This window comes from Mesoplodon bidens, assembly GCF_964165515.1.
Source record: "Mesoplodon bidens genome assembly, contig: HAP1_SCAFFOLD_349, whole genome shotgun sequence".
NCBI classification, from domain to species: domain Eukaryota; kingdom Metazoa; phylum Chordata; class Mammalia; order Artiodactyla; family Ziphiidae; genus Mesoplodon; species Mesoplodon bidens.
The window spans coordinates 231,076-258,952 of record NW_027672382.1 but is presented as its reverse complement, the minus strand read 5'-3'; the positions used below and the strand labels follow the sequence as shown (position 1 = coordinate 258,952).

The 27,877-nt window shown below is 43.4% G+C and overlaps 1 protein-coding gene across 1 annotated transcript in view; it reads right to left on the bottom strand.

The window, feature by feature from the left end:
• LOC308610289 (forkhead-associated domain-containing protein 1-like) overlaps nucleotides 1-24,501 on the bottom strand; it is a gene marked incomplete at its 3' end in the record, with an annotated part of 101,926 nt that extends 77,425 nt beyond the window's left edge. Inside the window, exons 1-2 of the mRNA XM_081259480.1 lie at nucleotides 23,589-24,501; nucleotides 3,915-4,121 (exon numbers count right to left, since the gene is read on the bottom strand). Of these exons, the coding sequence (XP_081115606.1) occupies nucleotides 3,915-4,121; nucleotides 23,589-23,681 (300 nt within the window). The 5' untranslated portion in view covers nucleotides 23,682-24,501. The remainder of the gene's footprint in view (nucleotides 1-3,914; nucleotides 4,122-23,588) is intronic.
• Between the last annotated feature and the right edge of the window lie 3,376 nt (nucleotides 24,502-27,877).

Genomic DNA, 27,877 nt, shown 5'->3' with positions numbered 1-27,877 from the left:
ACAGTTCTCATCATACTGAATCTGTATGATATCAGGGCAGTCCTCCGTGGAAACTCCATCCAAGGAGGAAACACAGCGCCCTCACCACGGACCCCAAAATCAATTGGAAACAAGAATAGGCCGGAAGCAAGACGGCCACGAATTTTTTAGAAAAACTGGGCTTCAAAATATTTGATGAGAGATGCTCTTCAATACCTCTCCCTTTTCCCCTCTTCCTTTCTCTTCTTTTAAATAGCCAGCAGCTTGGGGTCATCAGGAAGTGGAATTTGTAGGAAGGTGTCAGTCAGTCCACAGGCCGCCCTCACACAGACGCTGCAAAGGACCCCTCCATGAATATGAGCGTCATGGATGGAAGCTTCTCAAGCTGGCGACGCCCCGGCAGAGAGCACTTTTGAGAAGATGGGGCTGTGGAGAGTCCTGCAAAGTGCCCTGGGCACAGGCCAGGGGAACACTTGTGCAGCTGCCTGCAGTCAACTGAGGAATGAAGCAAGGTGCAAGTGCGTGTAGGAATAAGAATTGAAAAAATCCGTGTATATTCGAGTGACCGTGAGAGTATGCTTTCCTCGGTGTGAAAACCAGTCAAGGCTACTGCTCCAGCTAGCATCAGACTAAATGGTTTTCTCCCCTCCTTTTTCCGCAAGTGGGGATAGTGTTTAATTTGCACTGACTAGCTGTGTGGCCCTGGGGAAATTACTTAACCTCTCTGAGTTTCAGATTCCTTTTCTGTAAAATGGGGATCATGGAAGAACCCATCTCATAGGTTGCTATGAGCGTGAAATAAGGGAGAGCAGGTGAATTGCTTAGCACAGTGCTGTTCACGTCAGTGATTCCTCCTGCTGCTCTCCTGGTTTCTCTTCTTACAAAGCATCTTCTTCCGTCTTATCTACTCAAGGTTAGAGGTCGTCATCACTTTTTCCCACAATTATATAAGAAGCACCTTGTAAAATAAAGTCCCCATTCCATAGATGTACACCCGTGTGCATAACAAACTTACTCAAAATGGCCAAAAGGTGGAAGCAACCCAAGTGGCCATGGATGGATGAACAGGTAAACAAAATGTGGTGAATCCATACAATGAAATATTCAACTGGAATGAACCATGAGGATATCATACTAAGTGAAATAAGATGGTCACAAAAGGACAAACAATGTAAGATACCATTTATATGAGGAACCTAGAATAGTCCAATTCACAGACACAGAAAGCATGGTGGGAGGGGAGGAAGGAAGCAGGGGGTTTGATGTGATGGGCATAGAGTTTCAGTTTGGGAAGATGAACAAAGTTCTGAAGATGGATGGGGGTGATGGCTGCACAACAGTGTGAATAGATTTAATGCCACTGTGAACTGTACACTGAAACATGGTTAAGATGGTAAATTTTATGTGTATTTTACCATAATTTTGAAAATTAAAAGTTAAAAACAAACCCCAAAATGAAATACCTCCAAGGTTTCTCCGAGGTTTGGGGTGATAGAAATGGAGGAAAATGTTCTGAGAGCAGGTTGTGGTGATGGCTGCACAACTCCATCAATATATTCAAATTGATTGAATTGGACACTTCAAATGGGTGAAGTTTCTGTTATGTAAATTGTACTTCAGTGAAGCTGTTAAGAGCAAGCAAGCAAACAAACACATGCTGTGATGGGGAGGAAACTTTGGAGGATGAAGGAGCTGTTCACTGTCTTGATTGTGGCTATGGTTTCACAGGTGTACCCATATGTCAAAGCCCATCCACTTACAGACTTTAAACATGTGCTGTTTATTGCATGTCAATTATATCTTAATAAAGCTGTGTTTTAAAAAGGCAGAAGAGTATTCCATATATAACGAACTCCTTATAACATATTAAACTCCTTAGAATATATTAAACAATATAATTTATAAAACAATGCCCCCTTTGGATGGAAATTTAGGTTTCAAATTTTATGCCCCTATCAATAATAGTTCAATAAATATCTTTGTAGGAAAAAAGAAGAAAAAAATGCAGATATTGTTTGCTGCTCCCCCTCTTCTTCTCCCCACGGGCAAGCCACAACGTCAGAATTTCCCAGGGAGGGGGCCTGGGAACCTGTAATTTGACTGAACATTCCTGAAAAATTCTTGGAATCAGACATGTTGGGGCACATTGAATCAAACTTCATGAACTTGGATTTTCAGGCTTGGGAGTGTGAAATCCCCTTTTCTTTGATCCCTAAAAAATTCTGTAAGTGTTCCATACAAATGATTCTAAATTTCGGTTTCCCTCCTATTGGCGGTGCATCAGAATCATCAGGGAGCTTGTGAGAATGCATATTCCCAGGCCCTACTCCCAGGGAGGATGTGTATGGTTGCCAGATTTCGCATAAATAAAGAAGTGAATAAATCAATATATAATAAACTATAGGGTGTCCGTTAAATCTGAATTTCAGATAAACACCAAATAATTTTTTAGCATAAATGGTTCCTTGCAATAGTTGAGCCACACCTGTACATAAAAATTATTTGTTGCTTATCTGAAATTCAGATTTAACTGGGTGTCCTGTATTTCATCTGGGAATCCTAAGTATGAGTCCTCAGGCCTGGGGTGAAGCCCAGATCTGCACTGTTGGTCTGCTCCCCACGTGCTTCGGACGAGGGGGATCCTTAGAACCCATGTTGAGAACCCCTGATCAGGTCAACACCTTCTATGTCAGGAGCCCCTCCTCAGGGCGGCCAGTGGATCCCAGTGCATCCCACAAGTGAGCACACTTTAATGTTGGTCCAAGGAGGAAAAGGGGGCTGAGAAGCAGCAGGAGAAAACTGTCCCAGGTTTTCAAAGCCAAACGTGGTGGATGCAGTGTCACGGGCCCTGCAGCCTGAGGGACGGTGCTCATCTTCTCTGAGTGAGTATTTAAGGCTGCCTAGTGGACCCACACCCCAGGATTCTGTCTAGATTCTCTAAACTTTATTTATTTATACCCAGCCTCGTCCCAGAAAGGACTTTAAGTCTCGGAGGTCTCAGTCCATGCAGGGTTCTTGGTGCTGGGGAGTGAGGTTAACACGCCGTCTCTCTGGGACACACACGACAGGTATTAATAGTGTGCTCACCACGAATGGGCATTATTCTGGGAGCTTTACAATGATAACCATCTCATTTAGCCCTCGAGATAAGCCTGCAAGGTCATTGCTGTCGTTGGCCCCATTTTGTAGATGAGGAAACCGAGGTTCCGAGGGGTCCAATGGTTTGTGCAAGAGCGCACCGAGTAGGCCAGTGGCAGAGCTGGCGTTCTGACCCAGGACTGTGTTGCTAACCAGCCCCCATCCTGCCTCCCTACTGAACTAGATACTTCTTGTCACTGAGCTTTGCTGGGCGAATTTTGGGTTACGTTCCGCTTAACCTGGGGCCATACTTTAGGTCCTGATCCCGGGAACATTTCTGATCCGGTGTGATAACAGCTGGCAGGCCTTGAGCGTCTACTCTGGCCAGAGACTTTGACTTTTTATACATAGATACTCTCTCAACGCCCTGCACCGCTGAGAAGACCCAGACCCACGCATACAGAGAAGCCTGGCCGAGGTCACAAAGCTAGGAAGTTGCAGAGCACTGATCTGCCTAAAAAGGAAGCATCCATCTCTGCATCTTCAAAAGCACACACTTGCTTTCCACCTCCCCTCGCCAAGCTTCACTTTTCAGGAAAACGCTCTCGCTCCGGGCTGGTCGCTAGGCAACCCTTGCATGTAATTCCAAGAAATGCCCAGGAGAGGGCGCGAGGACTCGCTCTCCCCGGGCACCCACGCGATGGGGCTGAACTTCGCAGAATCGCGAAAGGAAGAGTGACGCGCTCCAGACGAACTCCACCTGTGGCCGTACCCGAGCCCTAGGCTGCACAGAAGGTGACACAACACGGCACCTCTGCACCCCACCCCACCCCACCCCCGCAGGGGCCTGGACTCACCGAGGCTGGGTTTTCGATGACCAGTTCGTAGGTCAGCCCTCTGGACCCAAACCTCAGGATGTCTCCGGGTAGGAGCTTCACAGCCACGTTCTGAATGTGGCACTCATTGACGAACGTGCCGTTGCAGGAATTGAAGTCGTGGAGAACAAAGCTGCTTTCGGCCTCATTATATTCAATGAGTGCGTGATGGTTGTCGACGTCTGCAGACTGAAATGCAGAAGGGGGACAGTCAGAGCCAGCAATAACAGGAATAACAAGGAATAACTAGTGCCACTGACACTGGGGGCCCCAATGTGCTAACCACTTCATCTGGCTGGACAGTCACTGCAATCCTCATTTTAAGAGGAGGATGCTGAGGGTCAGAGAGGTTAAGTGACTTGCCTAAGGCCACACAGCTAGTGAGTGGAGGGTCACCAGACCCTGACAGCAGACCCAGAATAGATGCCCAGTTTTGGGGTAGGGCGTCAGGCAACACAGAGGCAAGAGGGAACTCGGGGGGAATTGGCCAGGAATGGCCACTTGATAGTTCTCTGATCCCATGCCAGTATCCTTTTGGTTGTCCCGAGTGGCAAGACAGCAGAAATGGCCCAACACAAACCAGAAAGGTCAGTTGGCAAGTGACAACTGTCCATTTACTGCAAGTGTTAAAGTTAAGGGGAGGTTTTGTAATAATTGTTGTTTGTTCTATTCATTTTTAAAATAACATGTTTTTTGTAATAATGCAGAAAATGAGAACTAGAGAAAAACACAAAGAAGACATAAAATCACTTAGACTCCCATCCCCCAGAGGCAGGCACCGAGAACACGGTGGTTCACATCCTTCCAGTCTTTTCTCTATGCTTACAATCTTTTTAAAAAGTTTAAACACAATTGAGCTCACACCACAAAACATAGTTTTATAACTACCTTTTAAAAGCCTTGGTGTACAATGAAGGTTTTTCCCATGTGCTTAATTATTACTGTTGCTTCTTAAAAGCTAATCAGAATTTATCTAACCAAAGATGATCTATTTTTCAATAGGGGCCCTGGTGTGACCACATTTCCCTCAAAAGAGAGAGACCCCAGACAGTGATTTGTCAGTGGCGTCAGAAACCTCCTGTGTAACCACTTTAATAAGAAGAATGAGCAAAACTCAGCACCAAGGAGGAAATATCACATCCCCCCCTGGCCCCGGCGCCCTGGACTATGGTCTGCAGGGCACGTGCGAAGTCCTCTGTCTTCTCAGGACACTGCCTATGAGCCATCCACTCCAGCCTGAGACTTTGCAACTATTTTCTAAGTCACTCTTCTCAGAGTGCCTCACCCAACTTTCATAGAGAGTACTTGGACTTAGAAATCTATACTAATGTCCCACAATATAATTATAACCTATAGCTTATATTAATAATAGCTTATAGTATATGAATAGATAATAATATAACTGCATATATTAGTAGAATATATTAATGACACATTATGTGTAATTACACAACTGCCAGGAAATTTGTGCTTTACTGCATTATCCCGTTTCATCTTCACAATAATTCAAAGGGATACTTCCTCATTTCAAAAAAATTTATTTTTTATTGAAGTCTAGTTGATTTACAATGTTGTGTTAGTTTCAGGTGTACAGCAAAGTGATTCAGTTATACATATATATAATATCTATTCTTTTTCAGATTCTTTTCCATCACAGGTTACTGCAAGATATTGAATATAGTTCCCTGTGCTGTACAGTAGGTCCGATAGTTACTCATTTCTTAGATGAGGAAACTGAGGCATAGAACGATTAAGTGTGCCCACAGCCAGCCACTTTGACTCGCTTGGCTTGTTCCCAGGTTTGCCTGATTCAAATGACTGTGCCTTTACCCACTTTTCAAATTCCTACCAAACACTTTGGCACTTAAAATACTGAAACACAAGAAGAAAGCAGGAGTAGCTCTATTAATTTCAGGCAGAGCCAACTTCAGAGGAAGGAAAGTTATCAGGGATAAAGAGAGGCGATACATAGTGATAAAGGGGTCGATTCTCCAAGCAGACATAACAGTCCTTCATTGTATGTACCCAACAATAGAGCATCAAAGTATGGAAGGCAAAAACTGATAGAACTGCAAGGAGAAGCAGATGAATCCATCATGGTAGCTGGAGACCTCAACAGCCCTCTGTCAGTGACGGGCAGACCCACCAGGCAGAAAATTAGGAAGAATGAAGTTCAACTGAACAGCACTACCATCATCTGGATCTAACTGGCAACCACACAGCTTCATCCCACAGCAACAAAACACACATCCTTCTCAAGCTCCCATGGAACATTCATGAAGCAGACCACATTCCAGGCCACAAAATATACCTCAACAAATGTAAAAGGATAGAAATTATGCAAAGTACGTTTTCAGAACACAATGGAATTAGGCTAGAAACCAATACCAGAAAGACAGCTGGAAAATCCCCAAATATTTGGAGATTAAACAACACACCTCTAAATAACAGATGGGTCAAGGAGGGAGTCTCATGGGAAATAAAAATTTATCTTGAGCTAAATGAAAATGAAAATACAACCTATGAAAATTTGCAAGATGCAGTGAAAGCAGTGCTTGGAGGGAAGTTTATGGCATTGAAGGCATACATTTGAAAAGATCTAAGCTTCCACCTTATGAAACTAGAGAAAGAAGAGCAATATAAGCCTACCACAAGCACAAGAAAAGAAGCAATGAATGAAATAAAAAGCAGGAAAACAATAGAGAAAAGTCAGCAAAATAAAGAGCTGTTTGGTTTTTTTTTTTTTTTTGTAAAGATCAATAAAATTGACAAACCTCTAGCAGGATAACCAAGAAAAAAAGAGAGAAGATACAAATTACTCAAATCAGAAATGAAAGCGATGGCATCACTACTGATCTCATGGACACTGAAGGGATAATAAAGGAATATTATGAATAATTCTATGCCCACAGATTTTATAAGTTAATGAAGTGGACCATTTCCTTGAAAGACACAATCTACTGAAACTCACACAAGGAGAAATAAATACTCTGAATAGACTCATATCTAGTAAAGAATTTGAATCAATAATGAATAACCTTCCAAAATGGAAAGCACCAGGCCTGGATGGGTTCACTGGTCAATTCTATCAAACATTAAGGAAAGAATGATATCAGTTCTAAATAATCTCTTCCAGAAAATAGAAGAAGAGAGAACACTTCCCAGCTCATTCTGTGAGGCCAAGCTTATTCTAATAGCAAAACCAGATAAAGATATTGCAAAACAGGAAAATTGCAGACCAATACCTCCCATGAACATAGATGCAAAATCCTCAACAAAATATTAGCAAATTGAATCCAGTGATGTATAAAAAGACTTCTACACCACAGTCAAGTGGGATTTATTCCAGGTATGCAAGGCTGGTTCAACATTTGGAAATCAATTAATGTAATCCATCACATCAACAGCGCAGAGAAGAGAAATCGCATTATCATAACAGTAGATGCAAAAAGAGCATTTGACAAAATTAAACACCATCCATGATAAACTAACAAACCACCAAACCACCACAACAACTCTTGGCAAATTAGGGATGGAGGGGAACTTCCTCAACCTGATAAAGTACATCTATAAAAACCCTAAAGCTAACGTCATATTTAATGGTGAGAACCTAGAAACTTTCCAATTAAGATCAGGAATAAGGTGAAGATGTCCCCTTTCACCACTCATTTTCAACATTGTACTGTATGTCCTAGCTAATGCAACAAGGCAAGAAAAGAGAATAAAAGATAGATTGGGAAGGAAAAAGAAATCTTCTTTGGTGAGGTGTTTGTTCAGATCTTTTGCCCATTTTGCAGATGGCATGATTGTCTATGCAGAAAATCCCAAAGAACCGACAAAAAGCCCTCCTGGAACTAATGAGCAATTGTACCCAGGTGGCAGAATACATGATTAATATACAAAAGTCAATTGCTTTCCTATATACCAACAATGAACAAGTGGAATATGAAATTAAAAACACAACACCATTTACATTAGCACCAAAAAAAAAATGAAGTACTTAGGAATAAATCTAACAAAATACTTAGGTATATGAAGAGGTATATGAAGAAAACTACAAAATGTTGATGAAAGAAATCAAAGTAGTCTAAATAAATGAAGAGATATTTCATGTTTATTTGAAATTCCTTAATGATATATGATGTTTAACATCTTTTCATATGCTTATTTGACATCTGTAGATTTTCTTTGGTGAGGTGTCTGTTGAGCTCTTTTGCCCATTTTTAAGTTGGGTTGTTTGGTTTCTTATTGTTGATTTTTAAGACTCATTTATATTGTTTATTTATTTATTTTATTGAAATGTCGTCGATTTACAATGTTGTATTAATTTCTGCTGTACAGCAAAGTGATTCAGTTATACATATATATACATTCTTTTTAAAATATTCTTTTCCATTATGGTTTATCACAGGATATTGAATATAGTTCCCTGTGCTCTACAGTAGGACCTTGTTGTTTCTCCATCCTGGAGGTAACAGCTCACATCTGCTAACCTCAACCCCCCACTCCATCTCTCCCTCAACCCCCTCCCCCTTGGCAACCACAGTCTGTTCTCTATATCCATGAAGACTCATTTATTTTGGATACATGCTTACAGCATCTTTATTCATAACTGCCCAAAACTGGAAGCAACCAAGATGTCCTTTAAAAGGTAAATGGATAGACAAATTGTGGTACATCCATACAATGAAATACTAGTGATAAAAATAAACGAGTTATCAAATAACAAAAAAGACATGGAGGAATCTTAAATGCATATTGCTTAGTGAAAGAACCTAGTCTGAAAAGGTTACATACCGTATGATTCCAACTGTATGAAATTCTGGAAAAAGTAAAACTATAAGGAGAGTAAAAGATCAGTGCTTGCCAGGGGCACAGGGGCTCTGGGGCTCAGGATGAAGACGAGGGGCACAGGGGATTTCAGGGCAGTGAAAATATTTTTTATGATACTGTAATGGTGGATACTTGTCACTATACATTTGTCAAAACGAAAGGACGTACAACGCAAAGAGTGAACCCTAATGTAAACTATGGACTTAGTTAATAATAGCATATCAATATTGGTTCATCAGTTGTAACGAATGTACTGCACTAATGCATGAGGTTAATAATAGGGGAAACTGTGTGTATTGGAGGGGTGGATATATGGGAACTCTCTGTATTCTCTGCTAAAATTCCTGTAAACCTAAAACTGTTCAAAAAAATAAAGTATTAAAAAAAATGAAAACACATTAGCTCTTTGGAAAATGTCACCCACATCATCTTCATCACCATTGCCATTGATCTTTGTGTCCTTTGAACCCTTGATAACCCATGAATGAGAGAAATTCTGTCTGTGACATTTTGTTTGTCTCTTGCCAGGCTTCACTGCGTTCAGTTCCTCAAAAACTGTCAGGCCATTATTAAGACATCAAAGCAAGCAGGAAGTTTTCAATGACTCCACAAAGTTGGGTGAGCCTCTACCACATGTTAGGCCAGGAGACAGCTTCCTAGTTCGGCCCTATAATATCACTCGCTCCCTTTACCTGGAAAATTGCTAAATGCTGCTCCTGGACAGACGCCCTGCTGCTAATACAGACTGAGTCTATAAGCCCCAGCCTACTGAGCTGTCCCACTATGAGATGAACTGTTATTTATTCATTATTATTTTTATTATTATCCTTATCCTCCTCTAACATATTTTGAGGGCTTCCTGTGAACTGGGCCCTGCTGAAGCATTTTGTGTGCATTTTTACCATTTAATCTGCATGACGGCCCTAAACAGGGACTTTAGTGTTATCTCCACCTTAGAGAGGAAGAAGCTGAGACTCAAAGGCTGAAGTGAGAGGACAGCATTACCTTGATCCCAAACCCAGACAAGGACACGACAGGACAACCACAGACCAGTATCTCTTGTGAACACCGACACCACAGTCCTCAACCAAACAGGAGGAAACCGAATGCAACAGCACAGTAAAAGGATCATACACTATGACCAAGTGGGATTTGTTCTTGGAATGCAGACCTGATGGTTCAACATATGAAAATTAATCCACGTAATACATCACATTAACAGAAAGAAGGAAAACAATGATCATCTCGATGGACGTACAAAAAGCATTTGACAAAATGCAACGCTCTTTCATGATAAAAGCACTCAACAAACAGGGAATAGAGGGAAATTACCTCAACATAATAAAGGTCAAACATGAAAGGCCCACAGGTAGCAGCATACTCAAAGGTGAAAGACTGAAAGCTTTTCCTCTAATTTCAAGAATAAGATAAGGATACCTGCTTTTGCCACTTCTATTCAACAAAGTACTGGAAGTCCTAGCCAGAGCAATTATACAAGAAAAAGAAATAAAGACATCCAAATTCGAAAGGAAGGAGTCAAATTATCTCTGTTCACAGGCAACATGATCTTACATGTACAAAATCCTAAAGAGTCCATGAAAAACCACAACCCTCTTAGAACTAAAAAATACCATTCACTAGCAAAATCGTAGGACACAAAATCAACACACAAACATCAGTTGTGTTTCTATATGCTCACAATGAACAATCTGAAAAGGAAGTTAAGAAAATAATTTCATTTACAATAGCATCAAAAAGAATAACATATTTTGGGATAAATTTAACCAAGGTGGTAAAAGATGTGTACACTGAAAACTACAAAGTGCTTCTGAAAGAAATTAAAGACACAAATAAATGGAAAGACACCCTGTATTCGTGGGTTGGAAGACTTAATATTGTTAAGATGTCATTACTACACAGCAGGATCTACAGATTCAAAATCCCAACAGCAATTTTTGCAGAAATAGAAAAATCCATCCTAAAATTCATATGGAATCTCAGTGGACCCCAAATAGCCAAAATACTCTTGAGAAAGAAAAGCAAAGTTGGAGGTCTCACACTTCCTGATTTCAAAACTTACTGCATACAAAGGTACAGCAATCAAAACAGTGTGATACTGACATAAGGTCAGCACATAGGTCAATAGAATAGAATAGAGAGCACAGAAATAAAAGTTTGCATATATGGTCAAATGACTTTTGACAAGGGTGCCAAGATTATTCAATGGGGAGAGAACAGTATTTTCAACAAATGATGCTGGGAAAGACTGCAAAAGAATTAAGTTGAACTCTTACCTTACACCATGTATAAAAATTAACTCAAAGTGGATCAAAGACTTAAACAGAGTCTAAAACTATAAAACTTTTAGAGGAAAGCACAGGAGGAAAGCTTTATGACATTGGATTTGGCAACGCATTTTGGGATATGATACCAAAAGCATAGGCAGCAAAAGTAAAAATAGATAAATTCAACTATATCAAAAATTAAAACTTCTGTGAATCAAAGGACACAATAAACAGGGTGAAAGGCCATCTAGAGAATGGGAGAAAATAGTTGCAAATCACAAATCTGAAAAAGGGTCAATATGAAGAATATATAGAGAACTATAACTCAACAACAACAACAAAAAAGAACCCCCAAATAACCTGATCAAATATGGGCAAAGAACTGGAATAGACATTTCTCCAAAGAAGATATATAAATGTCCAACAAGCATATAAAAAGATGCTCAACATTACTAGTCATTAGGGAAATTCAAATCAAAACCACAGTGAGATACCACCTCATACCCATTAGGATGGCTACTATCAAAAACAAACAAACAGCAACAGAAAATAACAAGTGTTGGCAAGGATGTAGAGTAGGGGAACACTTATGTACCGCTGAGAATGTAAAATGGTGCAGCTGATATGGAAAACAGTAGAGCAGCTTCTCAAACAATTTAGAATAAAATTATCATATGATCCAGCAAGTCCACTTCTGGGTATATACCCCAAAGAATTGAAAGCAGGAACTTAAAGAGATATTTGTACACTCGTGTTTATAGTAGCATTATTCACAATTGCCAAAAGGTGGAAGCCACCCAAGTGCCCACTGACTGATGATTGGATAAGCAAAATGTGGTCCATCCATACAGTGGAATATTATTCAGTGTAGGAGGAAGGAAATTCTGACACATGCTACAACATGGATGAACCGTGAGGACATGATGTGAAATAAGTGTCACAAAAAAGCAAATTTTGTATGATTCCACTATGTGAGGTACATAAAGTAGTCAAGCTCATAGAAACAAAATAGAACGGGGGTTGCCAGGAGCTGGGGAAGGGGAAACGGGGAATTGTTGTTTAATGGGTACAGTTTCAGTTTTGCAAGATGAAAAATTCTGAGGCTGGTTGCACAACAATGTGAATAACTTACAACTACTGATCTGTACACTTAAAAGTGGTTAAGACGGTAAACTTTATAGGTATTTTACCACGATTTAAAAAATGGCTAAGATGAAGGGACTCACTCAACATCAGGATGCTGGCCCAGGGCAATGTCAGGGTTTGAACCCAAGTCTAATTCCAAAACTTGTACCCTTGATTTGTACCCTGTGATTTTCAGAGTAGAGAGTGATTTAATAATGAGAGAGGAGACAGGCAGGACCTAATATACAAAACAAGTGCATTTTTTAAGGCTCCTGCATTGAAAATGTCTTTAAAAAGTATATAGTGAGTCCATAAAATATTGAGACGTTTCAACTTCTATTAACAATGACCATCTGCTCTGATGACCCCTGTGCTTTAAGGAAGCCTCCTCAGGAAGCTGACTTAGTTATGACATTGCCCTGAGGTTCACTGACATTGTCGCTGAGGTTCGACGTGTACCTGGAACCGTCCTTTGGAGCTAGGTTTCAACCTTGCATCACCTGGCACTGGGAAGCCCCATCTCAGACCATAACCTCCCACTCCCGGCCTTCCTTATCCTCTGTCTCGTCCTCTCCTTGAGTCACGTAGCCTTTGCTCCCTGTTTGCTCCCTATGGGTAATGCCCTATGCTCACCCAGCCTGGGCCCTGCTCAAGCTCACCAGCTCCTTCAAGTCCATCCCGGCCCCCAAACCCTCCTGCCACCCTCACACTTCTGTCCTGAGGCTGGCCCAGTGCCCTTTGGGCCCCCCAGCCAGCAGGTCCCTGCTCTCAGGCTTTTCATTCTACTTTGACAACAGCCTCCAAGGTCTTCACCTCCTGCACCTGCCTGCATCCTCCGTCTGCTTCTCCCAACCCTCCTCCATCCCTTTACACGGCGCCCTCTGCCCAGCAGGCCCACCTGTGCGGCTACATCCATGGGCTGATGGGCTCCTTGTGTCTGGTTTCTGGTTGGGTTTGGCCAATGGGGGGGTTAGAGATCAGAGCAGGGAGAGAGCTTGGGGTACTTACTCCCCTGGCTTCCATTCTCTGGGGCCACACAGCTTCCCTCAGAGGACTCTACCCAGCCCTCAGGGTCTCCGGGTCCCAGGAAATGCCCCTGCCCCTCACCCCTCAGCTCTGGGGGTGGGAACAGTCCTCACTCATACTAGCTCTGGGCCCTGCACTATCCTTTGTGGTTTCTCTGAGCCCTGCCCACTCCCTATGGAGTCCCTTCAGGAAACTCCCCTCCATCACTCCACACCCCTGTGAATGTGCCTTCAGCTCCCTGCCAGGACCTGGACTTCCCAGGCTTGGAGAAGCTCCTAGATGGGACCTTCAAGGCTTCTCTTAGCTGCCAAGGGCCTCCGGGTGGTCCTGCCTTCATCCCACCCTGGTCTGGTCCCTCTCCTCAACCATCTCCTCTTCTGCATCCTCACCTTGACAGTGTAACTTCCGTCTAACCTGTGAACGTGCTCACCACCCCCTCGGCCTGGAAACGCCGCCCCTTCCCCCTTCCTTTCCTTTATTGTCAAATGGCTTCAAGAGGGTCCTCTCCCGCTGGGTCCTCAACCCACTGCCATTGCCCTCGGGGGCCTCCTCGGGCTCTCGGCCTCCCTGTGACATGAGATACAGTTGTCAGAGAGAGGCACGTGGCCTGATGGTTCAGGGGTTGGGGGAGCAGGGCAACGTGGTGGTTATTAGACTGGGCTCGAGTCCAGCTCTCCTACTTCCTAGAAGGGTGACCTTGGGCAAGTGATACCTCAGCTTCCTCATCTGTAAGGTAACAAAAGGACAGTCTTATAAGCTACTGGTGACATATAAATGATATAATACATACTAAAGCACTTAGAAGAGAACATAGGGCAAATGGGAAATGTTCTCTATTATGAGCAAGAGGATGGGCTCTCGAGTTAGAAAGCCTTGAGTTCAAGTCCCACCTCTGCTACCTTCCAGCTGTGCAGCCTGGGGCACGGTTCTTTGTTTCTCTTTGGTTGCTCCCTGAGCAGCAAAAATGAGTTTGATAAGCTGGGCTTCGTAGGATTGACAAAAGGTACTGCTTGGTGACATGTTCTAAGGAGTGGGATAACATTTTTGAAATTAACTTGTGTGTGTGTGTGTGTGTGTGTGTGTGTTTTATCTATTTCTTTTAACCTTTTGGTTCTAGGCTATCCCATCCCCCAGCCCCATCCCCCCACTGCCTCCAGAAAGGGATGTAGTGCAGAAATAGTAAAAAAAAAAATGGGGTTTTCAAAAGAATAAGGATATGAGGAAACGGCCAGGCGCTGGTGAGACGACGGGTCTGGGATTGGAAGGAAAGAAGAAGCTTCTCTGCTTCCCCGTCAGCTGGATCCTTCCTCCCCGGTCTCCCCGGGAGAGCCCTGTGGACCGGCAAGGCCTCAGGAGAGGCTGGTCCTGAAATCAGACTGCCCGAGCGTGGTGCCCAGTGCCCCAGCCTCCCTCTGTGACCTCAGGCAGGATACTCAGCCTATCTGTGCCTCAACGCCCTCATCTGTAAAGTGGGGCAAACAACATTAACCTCCTAAGGATGAAATGAGTTAATACACTCGAGAGTGCCCAGAACAGTACCTGGCACAAAGCAAGCTGTCTCTGTGATGAATACCCTCAGCCTGGCAGCAGCTCTCTGGCTCCCTCACCTCTCTGACTGCTTCCAGGTCTCCACGCCGGGCTCCTCTCCCCACAGATGTCCGTTTCTTCCACACTCTGTCCATGGGCTGGGGCCACTGTACCACCCCCTGGATTCGCAGGTGTGTATTTCCAACCCCTGGTTCATTTCCAGGCCTGGCTGCTTCCGGATGTTGAGGTGCTCACTCAACCAGTCCTGCTTCCTGCCCTCTTGGTAACGGGATTATCACCTGCCAGCTCATCCAGCCATCTTTCTCCATGGCCTGTGGCATTGATCCTACTGATACTTCCAGAAAGCTCTCAGACCAGTCCCAAAGCAACGGTCCAGTCAGGTGGTAGTATTAATGTGGTGGGCAGAATGGTCTCCCAAAGATGCCCATGCCCTGATCCCCAGAACCTGGGAATATGCTCCATGACGTGGCCAAAGGGACTGTGCCGATGTCAAGGTTACTAATCAGTGCTCTTAAAAGAGGGAGACTAAGGACTTCCCTGGTGTTGCAGTGGTTAAGAATCCGCCTGCCAATGCAGGGGACACGGGTTCGAGCCCTGGTCCGGGAAGATCCCACATGCCATAGAGCAATGAAGCCCGTGTGCCACAACTACCGAGCCTGCGCTCCAGAGCCCACGAGCCACAACTACTGAGCCCACGTGCCACAACTACTGAATCCGCGTGCCTAGAGCCCGTGCTCCACAACAAGAGAAGCTACTGCAATGAGAAGCCCGTGCACCGCAACAAAGAGTAACCCTCGCTCGCTGCAACTAGAGAAAGCCTGTGCTCAGCAACAAAGACCAAACCCAGCCAAAAAGTTTTAAAAAATTTTTTAAAAAGTGGGAGGCTATCCTGGGTTATCCAGGTGGGACTAATTGAACTCCACCAGTCCTTATAAGCAGAGAACTTACTCTGGCTGGATTGGAGAGATAAGTGGTGTTTCTTGCTGGGCCCCCACTTAACAGCCCCAATGCTCCTCTTCCTGGGAAAGCACCAGGTCAACGTTTCCTCTTTACCCAAATCCCCCCCTAGATGGCACCACCTCAGTCTGTTGCATGAATGAGGATCACTAGAAGATTGATCTCACATTTCACTGACAACCCCCATTCTCGATTCCACAGGGTGGAATTTCCCTAGCTTAGTCAATTATCTTGTTATCTCAGTTAACTGAGAATTTCCAATTTAGATATTAGATGTTCCCAAAGCTAAATTTACACTCAAAAAGTGAAGCTTCTGTTTTTAGAAGCTTGAGTCAGCTCAGTCTGAAACTCAGCCCCACCTCCCCCGACTAGCTGTGTGATTTGGGCCAGTTCCTTAACCTTTCTGAGTCCCATGTCCATGTCATCAAATGAGGATAATAATGATAATAGTAGTTCTCACCCGCACAGGATTTGTTTTGTGGATATAATTCTATAAATATATATACAGAACATACATAGATGATGTATAAAGCCATGTGAGATGCAGTAAGTAGTCCATAAATGTATGCTGTAGCTGTTTGCATTATGTATGCTATTCAAAAGATTATGATCTTTCTTTCATCTCACATCCATCAGAATGGCTACTATAAAAAAAAAAGGGAAATAACAAGTGTTGGTGAGGACGCAGGGAAAGTGGAACCCTTGTGCCCTGTTGTGAGAATGTAACTTGGTGCAGCCACTATGGAAAACAGCATGGCAGTTCCTGAAACAATTAAAAATAAAATTATCATATGATCCAGCAAGTCTACTTTTGGGTATATATCCCAAAGAACTGAAAGCAGGGCCTTGAAGAGGTATTTATACACCCATGTTCATAGCATTGTTTGCAACAGCCAAAAGGTGGAAACAACCCAAGTGTCCATCAGTAGATGAATGAATAAACAAAATGTGGTGAATCCACACAATGGAATATTATTCAGCCTTAAAAAAGGAAGGAAATTCGGACACATGCTACAGCATGGATGAACATGGACATTATACTCAGTGAAAGGATATTATACTCAGTGAAAGAAGCCAGTCATGAAAAGACAAATACTGTTATGATTCTACTTATATGAGATACCCAGAGTAGCCAAGGTCATAGAGACAGAAAGCAGAACGGTGGTTGCTGGGGGCTGGGATGGGGGGACAAGGGGAGTTGTTGTTTCATGGGTGCAGTTTCAGTTCTGCAAGATTCAAAGAGTTCTGGAGATGGATGGGGGTGATGGCTGCACAACAGTGTGAATATATTTAATGCCACTGAACTGCACACTTAATAAAAGTGGTTAAGATGGTAAATTTTATGTTATGCATATCTTACCACAATAAAAAAAAAAAAGAAAAATGAGATCACGATCTAGCCCTTTCCTCTGAACTTTTTCCTCTTGGAAGCCCTCCATCTGCTGGTGAGAAACTAGTCCCATCAATTGCTGTGCTGGGTACTGACCAATGAAATCAGCTGCCAGTTCCCAAACAGGGGACAAAACATTCCCTGAGGACTGGTGAGAGCTAACAGGTGAACCACCAGAGCAAGGAGCACTTGGGGAGAAGCCAGGGGTGAGGTGGGGGTGAGGGGGGAGGATGGGAGCACGACCCAGGCAGGAGGACAAGCGCGATGCAGATGGGGAGCCAGCAAGTGCACCCTCCCAGGCCTGTTTCATTCCGTGGATTTCCCCACAGAGAGTCCACCTGTCACCTTATGTCTCAAAATGCAGGTGTTCGCTTAGAATAACAGAAATGTGAATTAAAATGACACAGGTACCATACTTCACCCCGTAGATCAGTGAAGATCCAATGGGGGGTCAGCACCCTAGGCTGGGGAGGGAGTGGGAGACGGGCGTCCACTGCTGGCAGGACACCACATCCAGAAACCTCTGGTGGACAATTTGGCCATGCCCATCAGAGCTACAGCTGTGTGTGTCCTTTGACAGAGCAGACATACCTGCATGTCCGTGAAATTATGCAAATAATAGGAGAATCCCAGCAGCCTTGTTTAATAATAATAAACAAGATTATGGTGTAGGCTTTGGTTCTTTCCTGAGAGGCAGCCCAGAACTGACAGGGGCCAGGAAAAGGGACGAGAGTCATCCGGCTGGATGGGATCTGGGGTATGTGTATGAGATCAGTCTGGCTTCATGACCCTCAGATCCCACGCGAGAAGGGCTGACACAGGCTGGAGAGATGGCTAAACCCATGAGAAAGGAGATGCCTGGCAGGACACTGACCACCGAGGGTGAGGTGTGGACACCAGCATTTCATCCCCCTGTCATGTCTGTTCTTTCTTTTTCTCTTCCATCTCCACCTTCCTAGCTGCAGCCCTGCACTGACTTGGGCTGTCCTAGAGCTCAGTCTTCTAGGGATCCTGGGACTTCCCCAGGGTGGGACTGGGGGAGTCCCTGGGGAGGGGGTAGGGTCAGTCAGCCCTTCATTGTTTACCCTTCGCTTCTCTTTTCCTCAAAACAAAGTTTATTGAAAGAATACACACACACACACACACACACACACACACACACACACACAAGCAGGAGCTCTGCTGATCAAGAAGGGAGAGGGAGGGAGCACTGATGGTGGGGTTCTCAAAGTGTGGTCCTGGAACCAACTCCAGGGACTCCATTCCCCCCACCTGAACCTGGGGAGCATACAAATGTGAAGATTCCTGGGCCTTACCCCAAACCCACTGGGTCAGAATGCCTAGGAGTTCATGTTGAACAACCACTCTTAAACATGCAGAAAATCCAACAACCACTGGCTTTGGTGTTTCTTCATTCTGGAAGAACTGAGTCCCTTTCTCAGCAGAGTTTAAATAACAGCCATATCCAACTCTAAAAAATACAGTTTACAAGGCACATCAAATCATATAAATTATAACTTGCAAGGTTTAGCTGTGAAATGAGCAAGGCTGAGGCTTTTGAGCCGTGTAAACTGGGAGAGGGGAGATTGTGAATAGAGCTCCTGATGGCTCGTCTGCACACAGCAGCCAGGATGTTCACTGGCAGGTCTCCCCCTTGTTTACAATCCTTCAAGCCTTCTTCCTACTGCTTTTCAGATAAAGATCAAAACCCTTATGGTGACATGAAGGAGGCCAACTTGTCCCTTAGCCCTCCTCCTTCCCACTCTGACTTCTGGACGCCCTGGTTTTCTCTCAGTCCCTTGGGTTCACAATATGCTCTTCCACCCCAGGGCCTTTGCACATGCCATTCCCTTCTCCTTTTGTCTAGTTAAGTCCTCCTTGTCTACCATATTCCTTTCCTTTACAGCCCCAATGTTGGAATGGAATTAGTCACACCTTTGTGGGATCATTTGACTTATTTCTCTCTCTCCTGGCAGCTTCCTGATGGCAGGGACCATGTCCAGTTCTGCCATCACTGTACCCCTAGACTTGGCTTGGTGCTGAGGCTCTGGGTAAATACTGTGCAATGAATGAGTGATAGCAACAGTTATCACTGTTGACTATAAACAGTTCTCACTAGCCTGGCTATAAACAGGCTTCCTACTGCCTTAGGGAACCAAACTCCTTACAGGATATAGAAAAAAGTCTGGAGGGTAAAACCCGGCAAATATCAATATTGATTTTTCCCTGAGCCAAATGATTACAAGTGACTTTTATTTTCTTCCTTATATTTTCCTTTCTCACAATTTTTAAAAACAAGAAGCATGTAACTACCTTCCATTATCGGAAAGAGTAAATGATGTTGAAATACTACGATACCAATAGTCAAAACAATATGTCAACCTTGCTGATGAGTAGAAATCTTTAGAAGCATGACTGCCTATTCTTTAGGATTGATCCAGGCAAATAAAACAATCTTTTTTATTTGCTAGATGTAACCTCTGGTAATTGCAAGGATGATTTTTAGTAATATAAATCCCTGAAATTTTTTTTTTTTTTTTTTTTTTTTTTGCGGTACATGGGCCTCTCACTGTTGTGGCCTCTCCCGCTGCGGAGCTCAGGCTCCGGACACGCTGGCTCAGCGGCCATGGCTCATGGGCCCAGCTGCTCCGCGGCATGTGGGATATTCCCAGACCGAGGCACGAACCCGTGTCCCTTGTATCGGCAGGCGGACTCTCAACCACTTCGCCACCAGGGAAGCCTAGTGACGTATTTCTTTAGCTAAGTCCGAGGAGCAGTAAGCAGTCAATTATTTATATACAATGAATGCAACTCAATTTCTGTCTAGTTAATAACTGTCCTCATTAGTTCCCTTTTCCAAATGGCTTATTAATGTCAGTGGATCCTCATCTCAACCCTGTGCACCTCTGAGGATTCTTCTCAGTCTCTGTTTTAGGAGACCATAATAATGATCATTGTGACATTCACTGAGCACCACATGCCAGGCTCTTTATATGCACTTCTCACTTAATCCTCAGAATAACCCTGTGAGGTAAGAGGTTTACAGACAGGGAAAAGGAGCTCAGAGTGATTAAGTAATTTGGTTGAAGTCACTCAGCCACAAAGTAGCCTAATGAGATTCAAACCCAGCTCTGTCTATCTCCAAAGCCTGTGCTTTTAAAAATTACTACAGTTTTCTAATATCATAGTCCGGTTCAAAACAGAGATCTCTGTCTCTACTTTAGCCAGACAGGAAATAAAACGACCCCAAATCTATGCCTTGTTAGGATAAAGAAGAAACTACAGTTCTTCTTCTTCTTCTTTTTCCTCCCACTTTGCACACTGAACAGATGTTCTGTGTCCTTGAAGGGAGACCATATCATGGAGGAGAATCTCACGGGGAGGTTCATGGAGTTATCTTTAAATCTGTTGCGTTTACAATAAACATTCTCAGAAAACTAGGAATAAAGGGGGAAATTTCTCACTTGGTAAGAACATGTATAAAAACCCTACAGCTAACCTCCTACTTAACGGTGAAAGAGTAACTGCTTTCCCCTAAGGTCAGGAACAAGCGAATATAAGGATTTATACACTGCTCTTGTTCAGCAGAGTCCTGGAAGTCTTAACCAGGGAAATAAAGCAAGGAAAAGAAGATTAAAAGCATTCAGATCTCCTTTTCTGAAAGAAGAAATAAAATTGTTCTTATTTGCAGATGACATGATTGTTTATGTATAAAATCCCAAGAAATCTACAAAAGCCCTTATATAAGAAAGTGCAGTTAAGGTTGCAAGATCCCAAGAAGCATACAAAAATCAACTGTATTTCTATATACTGTCAATGAACATGTGGACACCAAAATTAAAAATATAATACCATTTACAATCACTCAAAAAAAAAAGAGAGACATACTTAAGTGTAAATCTAACAAAACATGTTCAGGACTCGTATGCTGAAAACTACAAAACACTCATGAGAGACACTGAATAAATGGAGAAATATACCATGTTCATGAATTGGAAGACAATGTAGGAGTATATCAATTATTCTCACATTGATATATAGGATAAAACACAATTCCAATCAAAATTACAGCATGATATTTTGTGTATACAGACAGGCTTACACTAAAATGTAAATGGAAAGGCAAAGCAACTAGAATAGGTTAAAAAATTTCTTTAAAGAAAAGTGGGAGGAATCACACTACCTGATTTAAGACTTACATAGCGACAGTAATCAAGGCTATCTCATAATGGTAGATCCATTATGACAAATAGATCCATGAAACATAATAGGGAACTAAGAAGTAGCCCCCATAGAAAGTATGGCCAGATTATTTTTGACAAACTTGCAAAAGCAATTCAATGGAGAAAGGATAGTCTTTTCAACAAATGGTTCTGGAACAACTAAATATCCACATGCAAGAAAAATGAACTTTGACCTAAATCTCACATCATAAACGACAGTGAACCCAAAATGGTTCAAAGATTTAAAAATAAAACTATAAAACACTTAGAAGAAAACATAAGAGAAAATCCTCAGGGTCAGGGACGTTGTGGCCTGTTCTTAGACATGACACTAAAAGCATGATCTATAAAAGAAAAAATAACTACCTGGACTTCATCAAGAGTTAAAGCTTTTGCTCTGTGAAATACTCTGCTAAGAGAATGAGAAGACAAGCTACGGATGGGAGAAAATATTTGCAAACCATCTATCTGACAAGGGACTCATATCTAAAATACATAAAGAATTCTCAAAACTCAATGGTAAAAAACTAAACAATTCGATTAGAGACACTTAAAAGATATGAAGAGATATTTCACTGAAGAGGATATGCAGAAGGCAAACACATACATGAAAAGACATTTAACATCACTATCGATTTGGAAAATGCAAGTTAAGACTATGATGAGATACCACTACACACTTACTAAAACAGCTAAAATGAAAAACAGTGTTTATGCTAATTGCTGGTGAGGATGTGTCTCATACATTGCTGGTGGAAATGAAAAATGGTACAGCAACGCTGGATAAGACTGGCAGTTTCTTTACAAACCGAATATATATAAACACATATGTTAATCCATGCAATCATACTCCTGAGCATTTATCACAGAGAAATAAAAACTTATGCTCACACAAAAACCTGTACACAAATGTTTATAGTACATTTATTTGTAATAGCCCCAAATGGAAACAAAATGTCCTTCAAAAAGTGAATGGTTAGGGGCTTCCCTGGTGGCGCAGTGGTTGAGAGTCCGCCTGCCGATGCAGGGGACACGGGTTCGTGCCCCTATCCCGGAAGATCCCACATGCCGCGCAGCGGCTGGGCCCGCGAGCCATGGCCGCGGAGCCTGTGTGTCCGGAGCCTGTGCTCCGCAACGGGAGAGACCACAGCAGTGAGAGGCCCGCGTACAGCAAAAAAAAAAAAAAGTGAATGGTTAAACACAGGTGATACGTCCATACCGTGGACTATTACTCAGCAATAAAAGAACAAGCTAATAACCTAAATGGATGTCAAGGGCACTACACTGACTAAAAAAAAAAATCAATCACAAAGGTCATACATACATGATGAAAATTATAGAGACGGAGAACAGATTAGTGGTTTTCGGAGCGTGGGGACGATGGTGGGAGGAGGAATTGTGACTATAAAAGGAGCATCACAAGGGACATCTCTGATAATGGAATACTCCTATATCCTGAGGGCCACACCCAAATCCACACGTGGTAAAATGGCACAGGACTCCACACATGCTTTGTGCCATTCCCTCTACTATTTGTGCATCTATAATTATTTCAAAATAAAGTTAAAAAAAATCTGTTGAGTGAAGTCTGAGAGTGGTCTGCCTTTCACAGTCCTAAAGGGATTCCATTGCATTTCTCTTTCTGCTTCAATATTTTAATCCCTTTCAAAATGTTAAAAGGCTCAAAGCCACTGTTTTTATAATTCCTTACTTACAATTTCTTCCAACTTCCTTGGCTGTCAATGAGCTGGGACTGTGGACCAAGCCACAGCTAATTCAGAGAATGGAATGAAATGAAGTGAGAGAGCGCTGAGGCCATGCGCAGGGCTTACCCTGATTTACTACTTGGAGGTACGGGGGCGGGCGAGGGCTCTGAGGGGCCCATAGTCTACAGAAGCTCTGGAAAGGGCGAGAGGCCATTGCTCAAGCTGGGCCCTTCAGGTGGCCGTGGCTGCCAGACGCGGAGCAGGTGAAGGTCAAGCATCAGCTCTACGCCCACCTTCCAAACCGCGCCATCAGGGTGGGACACTGCACACACAGTCAGCAAAGGACACAGGGCCCATCGCACTTTGCACTGTGCTCATTCTTACCACATGTGCCAGGGAGACCCAGCACATGCCGGGATTGGTTCTTGGTGGCACACCTAGGAAGGCTGGGACTGTTAGCCAGAGGCTGTGCTTTACAAGAGACTGGAGTCCACAGAACAGTAAGGACTTTTGGTGGTGTGAGGGGTAGGGAGGATCGGGGACTGGCTAGGAAGAGGTCTTACCTCTAAAACAAGGTCTGAATTTTCATGCCTTCCAATCGTAGTGCTTTTATTCAGGACAAAATAGCCTTCTGCACTCTTTAGATAGGCTTTCATATTCTCTGCTTTCCCTATAAAAGGTTTTCAGAAAACAATTTTGTTAGAAAAATACAGTCCTCTAATTATTCAATGTCATATTTAGAATGAATGGAATACACCATAATGTCCACAGGAGAAGTCAGCAGAGGTAGGAGTGGATAGCTGGATTTAACAATGATCACAATGATAATTCTGCACATTTTTAAGACTGTCCTTTTAACAGTGATAGCCGGCATAGATGAGCTTGCTTCTGATCACAAGAGGACATCCTTTATGTAACTCAGAGCACAAACAAGCAATAGCAAAAAAAAAAAAACCCAAACAAATCTGAATTCCACTGATAACCGCTCTCCACCTCCCATTAAGCTTAGTTTGGGGTTAGTTATCTGACAGAATCAAATACTCAGTGTTACTAACCCACCACTTACTAGCTCTGTGACTCTGAGTGAGTTACTTATTCTCTCTCTATGCCTCTGTTTCCTCATCTGTAAAATGGGGCTAATGATACTCTGTATCCCAAAGAGTTTTGTGAGGATTAAATGTGAAGCATCTAGAATGGTGAATGCTACACTAAACACCCATTTGTCCTACTGTGATTGTGACTGTTATTAATCTTGGGCTTCTGAACTTTGACTCAAGAAACTCCAACTTCTACAGAGCTTCTTAAAGTGTGGAAGAGTCAGTCATCAAGGAAATGGGCATTAGAAGATACTTTCTTTTTAAGTCACCGCATTCCTTCATATATTTAGGTTGAAAAAAAAATGATTTCCAAAGACAAAATATCAAGATTATAGCTTGGCTGTACGGTCAAGACTCTGTACGTATCTTTTGCTGGCATTTTATTATGAAAATGTCAAACACACAGAAAAGTTGAAAGAAGTGGATGGTGAACTTCTATAGAACAATCACCCAGATTCTACAATCAACATTTTGTTCTATTTGCTTTATCACATATCTACCCATCTATACATTTTATATTTTAATGCATTTCAAAGTAAACCCTATACATGTTTTTAAATTTTATTTATTTATTTTTGGCTGTGTTGGGTCTTCGTTTCTGTGCGAGGGCTTTCTCTAGTTGTGGCAAGCGGGGGCCACTCTTCATCACGGTGCACGGGCCTCTCACTATCGCGGCCTCTCATGTTGTGGAGCACAGGCTCCAGATGCGCAGGCTCAGTAGTTGTGGCTCACGGGCCTAGTTGCTCCGCGGCACATGGGATCTTCCCAGACCAGGGCTCGAACCCATGTCCCCTGTATTAGAAGGCAGATTCTCAACCACTGCGCCACCAGGAAAGCCCTATACATGTTTTTTATTTTTTTTATTTTTATTTATTTATTATTATTATTATTATTTTTTTTTGCGGTACGCGGGCCTCTCACTGTTGTGGCCTATCCCGTTGCGGAGCACAGGCTCCGGATGCACAGGCTCAGAGGCCATGGCTCACGGGCCCAGCCACTCCGCGGCATGTGGGATCCTCCCAGACCGGGGCACGAACCTGTGTCCCCTGCATTGGCAGGCGGACTCTCAACCACTGTGCCACCAGGGAAGCCCATATATACATGTGTTTTAAAACATAAAAATTTCAGTGACTTCAGCTGGTTCCAAGATGTTGATGATAATTCACATGATATTTGAAATCTGATCCATCTCAGTGCCATGTCAAAGATAGCCTCTTTTCTTTTTTTTCCTTTTTTTTTTTTTGGCTGTGTTGGGTCTCCGTTGCTGCATGTGGGCTTTCTCTAGTTGCGGCGAGCGGAGGCTACTCTTCCTCACAGTGCGCAGGCTTCTCATTGTGGTGGCTTCTCCTGTTGTGGAGCATGGGCTCTAGGTGTGCAGGCTTCAGTAATTGGAGCACGTGGGCTCAGTAGTTGCGGCACACGGGCCCTAGTTGTGGCTCGCAGGCTCTAGAGTGCAGGCTCAGTAGTTGTGGTGCACTGGCTTAGTTGCTCCGAGGCATGTGGGATCTTCCTGGACCAGGGCTCGAACCCGTGTCCCCTGCATTGGCAGGCGGATTCTTAACCGCTGAGCCACCAGGAAAGTCCCCAAAGTCTCTTTTCAACTGAAAGGTCACTGAAGTGTGAAGTTGTTAGACTGTGGATAAAAACAAAAATCATCTAGGTCTGACCGTAGAGGGTCTCCGGTCTGGCTCTGCTTTCCATCAACATCTCCATCATCATTCCATCACTGAATCCCTACTAAGTGCCAGGCACTGGGCTATCCTTTTACACACATGGCCTCTTTTCATCCTCAGAACCACCCTGCGAGGCAGGTGTCAGTATTGTCCCACTTTACAAATGAGGAAACTGAGACTCAGAGAAGTTAAGGTCACACAATAGTAAGTGTGTGACAACTCTGAGCCTTTGCATGTAACCAGTGTATAAACCTCCATTGCTGCTGGTGGGGCAGAGTAGGGGTGGGGGAATTGCACTGTCTGCTGACACTTGGCACATGTAGTAAAAGAAAGTCCTTGAAACCAGCATTCTATCCTCTGAAAGGAAGACGTGACCCTACCTGGGGGTAAGAGAAATAAAAATAAGCAGGATAGTTTATATTTGTAAACTTTGAGGCCTGTGGATGTCCCACAAATATTGATGCTTTCAGATAATGAGAAATACATTTGATTAAGTTCGCTGTCATGTATACAGGGGAAAAGACATTTCCTCTTCCCAAAGAACCATGCTCTGCTGCCTTCAGTTATTAATCTTCAATTGCAGAGGACCATGTTAGCACGCAACACATTCAAGTCTAATTAAGCTAAAATGGAAACTTCCAAGAAATGTCTCTTCTGCAGGAAAACCACAGGAAACGCCACTAATCTAAAACTTAAACTTGGATCATGTGCATATTTGTTTTTTAGCTCTCACCCCAGACGTCCCCAAGGCTGGGGTCTTCTCTCTGCTCAGACGTCCCCCCTCGGGGCAACCACCTGACTGACCACTCTGGCTAAAGGCACCCTCAGTCATGTTATTCCCCTGCTAGTTTTCCCCTGCTGTGTTTCCTTCCTTGTACTTATCATTCTCTGACATGTTCTTGTTCCTTTCTTTAGTTATGCTTGCTGTTGGTTTCTCTTTCACTAACATATATGTTCCTGGAAAACCAGGACTGTGTTCATTTTGTTCAGAAGCGATTCTTCATGGGTATTTTGTGTTTGTACCCATCTTCAGAGCAAAGGCATTGAAAGATTTTGTCCTGCACTCACTTTCCGAGGCTGCTTGTATGGCAAACAGCCTGGGAGGATAGAGGTAATGTTTCTAATAAAGATAACGGCTCCTTCTGGGGCAAAAGTTGGGCAGGTTTGCTAGCAGCCCCTTTCAAAGATTGCAGTTTCCTGAGTTTGGAGTTCCTTACCTGGGACACAGACCCACTGTGCGCACAGCATCCACACTGGCTGCTCTGCACCACCCCGAGGGACTTTCAGGGCAACAGGAACCAATGTGCATATGCAGCTCTGGCTGCCTGTTATGTCGGCTGTGCTGTGAGTAATCAAGTTCTTTGTTTCTGGCCCAGGAGTCTCTTGTCTTCTGCTAGGAACTATAAGCTGGGCAGGCTAACTTACTAACTTTCAAACAGGGTCAAATGTCAGACCCTTTGCAGTTCCTGCCAGTTCTGTGCATTACCCCTTCTCCAGGGTAGGGGGCGGCGGGGGGGCAGAACCTGACACATAGTAGGTGCTTGGGAAACACTTGCTGAGTGAATGAAAATACAAAGGACACCTCAAAGCAAGTCAGTACAGCCAGCTGGCTAGGAAGCTTTGATAGTAACTACCTTTCATTTTTCCTGTCAGTATCTAGCTTAGATGACTCCTTGGAAAACCTAAATTCTATCTCTTTAGCTTTTGGATTGGACAATATTTCTCCACCTTCATTTTGCCCTGTGCATCACTTCCTTGCGTGAAAACACTGTCAAAGTAATTTGAATGTGTGGAGCTCTGTGAATTCGTTCTTACTCAGCGCCATGGAGCACCAGCCACAGGAAAGAGCAAAAGGGCTTCAGTCATCTGCGTTCCCCCGACCACTTTGGATGGCTCAGAATTGGGCTATAGGAGCAAACTTTCTTTTGAGGTTTACAGTGGCCTCAAAGTTCCTTAAAGAAGGGGAGTTCAGGTAAGGGGCGGGTGTGTGTGTGTGTGTGTCTCTGACCATTGGGTGGGTGTTGTCCATAAATCAGGGGAAACGGGTTCCTCTCTTAATCCCAGCTATACTCACAGGACATC